This window comes from Aegilops tauschii, chromosome 5, assembly GCF_002575655.3.
Source record: "Aegilops tauschii subsp. strangulata cultivar AL8/78 chromosome 5, Aet v6.0, whole genome shotgun sequence".
Lineage (NCBI taxonomy): Eukaryota > Viridiplantae > Streptophyta > Magnoliopsida > Poales > Poaceae > Aegilops > Aegilops tauschii.
The window spans coordinates 523,021,517-523,025,053 of record NC_053039.3 but is presented as its reverse complement, the minus strand read 5'-3'; the positions used below and the strand labels follow the sequence as shown (position 1 = coordinate 523,025,053).

The following is a 3,537-nucleotide window of genomic DNA, read 5'->3' as shown; positions in this document are numbered from 1 at the left end:
CTGAATTAATCGGGGAAAACCGAATGAAAACCAAAAAATGATAAAAGAAAAAAGAGGAAAAAAACACTAGAGCTTGGTGATAGGGACAATACAAATGCAACATCACGGGACATCATCCGAGCTAGACACCGGAGCGCCAGGCACAAAGCAATTAGGTGTGGCTCAAGTGCAACCAAATTGACCACCGCTAGCGGAAGAGAAACCATCCATATTGAATGGCTCTTCTGTATAAACCTAGAAGCATCATGTGCTAATATTATCATGTGGAAAACATGATGAAAGGTCTATCTTCGACTTCGTAGTGATGCCCGCCAAAGTGCTCAACGCCTAGAACACTTGTGGCGAGATCCGTTTTTTGTACATGTCCAAGTGTGATTTCATAGTTTGCTGAGTGCCCTTAGCTTTGCTCACCTCCGAAAGCTCACCAAAATCCTCCAACAACCTACGCCCGCGTGCTTGGACGTGGGGATATTGCATGCTTTGTTTTTCTTTTCTAGACACCCGCTTCGCCACCCATCATCCTTCTCCCTATGCAAAGGTGCCGGAGTCCCAAGCAGAGGTTATGCACTTGGGAAATGATCAAGCGTCAAACTATTTTTGGTGTTAAATATTTTCTTTATATGATGAGATTGTAGCTGAATTATCCGGTGGACTTTCTCAACCAACTCAAGGTATATGCTTGATCTGTGTGCTTACATTGATAGTTCTATACTAATGATATATTTTGGCCATATACTATCTGCGTTATACATATGAGAGGTTACCATGATGTGAACTCAAACAAATTTCTTGTATTCAGACTCCAACAAAACAGTGAGGTGGAACAGTTCCATTCTAGGAAAGTAATGGCTACAACCGGGTGCATTGCACCCACGATGAACAAATAAAAAAAAATACAGCAAACAAAGTCGACCCGTTACACTGAAATGGGGCCATGACATTCTATATTTTACTTGGTTCCTCAACCAAACACATGCTAAAGACCGCAAGTGCATGCATCAACATCTTCTCGCGCGCACACGAGATAACGGGAGCCCTATAATAACAAAAAGTTCAGCCTAGGCACCAAAGCATCAACCGGGCGCGCGTTTCTCATGCAGGTGAATCGGCATCAGGAGCGCCGGCGTCGGACGGGGACGGGGCGCCGGCAGACCCGTACGATGGTGCGCCGGCAGACCCTGATGATGGCGCGCCGGCAGACCCTGATGATGGTGCGCCGGCAGACCCGGAAGATGGCGCGTCGGCGTCCGATGGGGATGGCGACGGTGCATCGGCAGATGGCCCGCTGGCGGAGCCATAGGAGCGGCCTGGCGAGCCACTTGAGGGTGCGTCGGAGGTTGGTGCGCTCGAGGGCGTCGGCGCATCACTGGATGGTGCTTCGGAGCTCGGTGCGCTGGAGCCGTAGGAGGGGCCTGGCGCGCCAGCTGATGGTGCGTCGGAGGTTGGAGCGTTCGATGGCGCCGGCGCATCACTGGATGGCGCCGACGCATCACTGGATGGTGCTTCGGAGCTCGGTGCGCTGCTGGAGCTGGAGCCATAGGAGGGGCCTGGCGCGCCAGCTGACGGTGCCTCGGAGGTTGGTGCGTTCGAGGGCGCCGACGCATCAGCGGATGGTGCTTCGGAGCTGGGCGCGCTGGCACTCCCGGACGACTCGGGTGCGCTGGCACTCCCGGACGACTCCGGTGCGCTGGCACTCCCGGACGACTCGGGTGCGCTTGCACTCTGGGACGACTCGGATGCGCTGGCACTGTAGGAGTCCGGCGCGCTGGCACCATAGGATCCTGAAGCGCTTCCATCATACGGCGTGGGCGGCACCGCGACGTCGCCGGACATGGAGCCGGATGCCTCGGTGATGAGGTCGAGCGTGACGCGGAGCAGCTTCTCGAATTCGATGCTCTTGGCTACGACGAACGTCTTGGCATCACTGGCGGGCGCGTCCTTGCAGCTCTCCTCACAGGTTGACGAGCCGCCCAGCGTCGCGGACAGCCACGACTTGACCTCGAGGAACTTGCTGTCGGTGACCTCGCGGCAGAGGCCGCTCAGGTGCGCCACCGCCTCTTCAATGTCGTCGGAGCAGCTGTCGAGGCACTTGAACAGGACGTCATCCGCCTTGACAGCGTTGAGCTCGTCGTGAGCGAGCGCTGCCACCTTGGTGCCCGCCTGCTTGGCGAAGTTCACGGACAACTCGGCCAGCCGGCGCGCGTCCGCTGTCCGGGTCTCCGGGTTGCCCGTCAGCGCCTGGATGCACACTTTGGGGAACAACGTCTTGTTGCACGCGTCCTGGAGGTTGTCGCTGTAGGGGGTAGGCTGAGCGACGGGGACGGCGAGGACGAGGAGCAGGAGGAGGATGAAGCGAGCCAGACCGGCCATGGTTGACGCTGAGAGCTAATTGATTCCTGGTGCATGTGTCCCTCTTCCTGTCGGGAGTGTGGACGAAAGGCGAGAATGCGTATGGTTATATACTGGTTGTTTGCCATCTCTTTCGATGGTCGAGGGCTCGTCTCGCTGCATGCATGGCTTGGAATGGCTTTCGGGAAGAGAAGCATGCCTCTTGGCGACAAGTGTTGGACCAGTCTTCTTGTTTCAACTTTGTGGCTGTCAATTAATTTAGCTAGCTAGTACTTAGTATAGGAGAACGTATTCCACTACAACGGGCAATCTGTGCACCATGCATGTCCAAGAAGCTGTCTAGGAGGCAGTATCACTGTCACCTCTCTCCACATGCAAAGGTTTTGAATTTCAGTTTGCAATTTGTACCACGGCGAAATGGTAAAAAAAAAAAAATCTTGGAAAATCTCGGAAGAAAATCACAACCCAAACCGAGTTTGCTTCGGTACCGCCTTGAAAAGTTTACAAATTTTGATGCAGGTTAAAGGTGGAGATTAGAAGATAGGGTATGCCTAGCGCTCATCAACATGTGACATAACAATTTCATATCTAAGTATTATATTAGCACCATCTCATTTTCTCATTATTTGTCTAGTTTGTTTCATTCACCATCAAATTTCTCTAGTTTGTTTGATTCCCAAAATAAAAAAACCAGCTCGCCCCGCACGTCCGCCTGGTGGCCGGCCTATACGTATATCTGATCGCTGGCTACCCCTCCAGAAAAAAAAAATCTGACCCCTAGCTTTTCCTGGAAGAAAAATCTGATCGCTAGCTCCAAGTATTAGTGCTAACAGCGAATTATTATTTTTTGCCAGATCGATTTGTTAGCTTTTGCGTGTGATGATAGCATACTTTTATCGCTAGCTTTAGTAGGCTACCAATGATTTTTTTTCTTGCCATATCATTTTTGAGTTTTTCATTCTTATATTTTATACCATGAATTTACATAAATGTCTTTAAATCTGTTTTTTAAATGAATACCGAAATTATTTTAATATACGGTGAAAAATCCAGTAACATATGATGATCATTATCTGAATATACACTATTTTTTGTAGTATAAATTGAACATTTTTAATATACAGTGAACATTTTTATATATCATGAACTTTTTCAATTATGCACAATGACCATTTCTTTAATATGCAC

At 50.3% G+C, this 3,537-nt stretch overlaps 1 protein-coding gene across 1 annotated transcript; it reads right to left on the bottom strand.

The window, feature by feature from the left end:
• Positions 1-348: 348 nt before the first annotated feature.
• LOC109741775 (uncharacterized) lies at positions 349-3,034 on the bottom strand. The gene has a single exon (XM_020300857.4). The coding sequence runs from the start codon at positions 2,368-2,370 to the stop codon at positions 1,093-1,095; it is 1,278 nt and encodes a 425-aa protein (XP_020156446.1). The 5' UTR covers positions 2,371-3,034; the 3' UTR covers positions 349-1,092.
• Positions 3,035-3,537: the final 503 nt, after the last annotated feature.

Excerpts from the sequence above, each read along its gene's own strand:
- LOC109741775 (XM_020300857.4), bottom strand. The coding sequence starts at position 2,370 with ATGGCCGGTCTGGCTCGCTTCATCCTCCTCCTGCTCCTCGTCCTCGCC.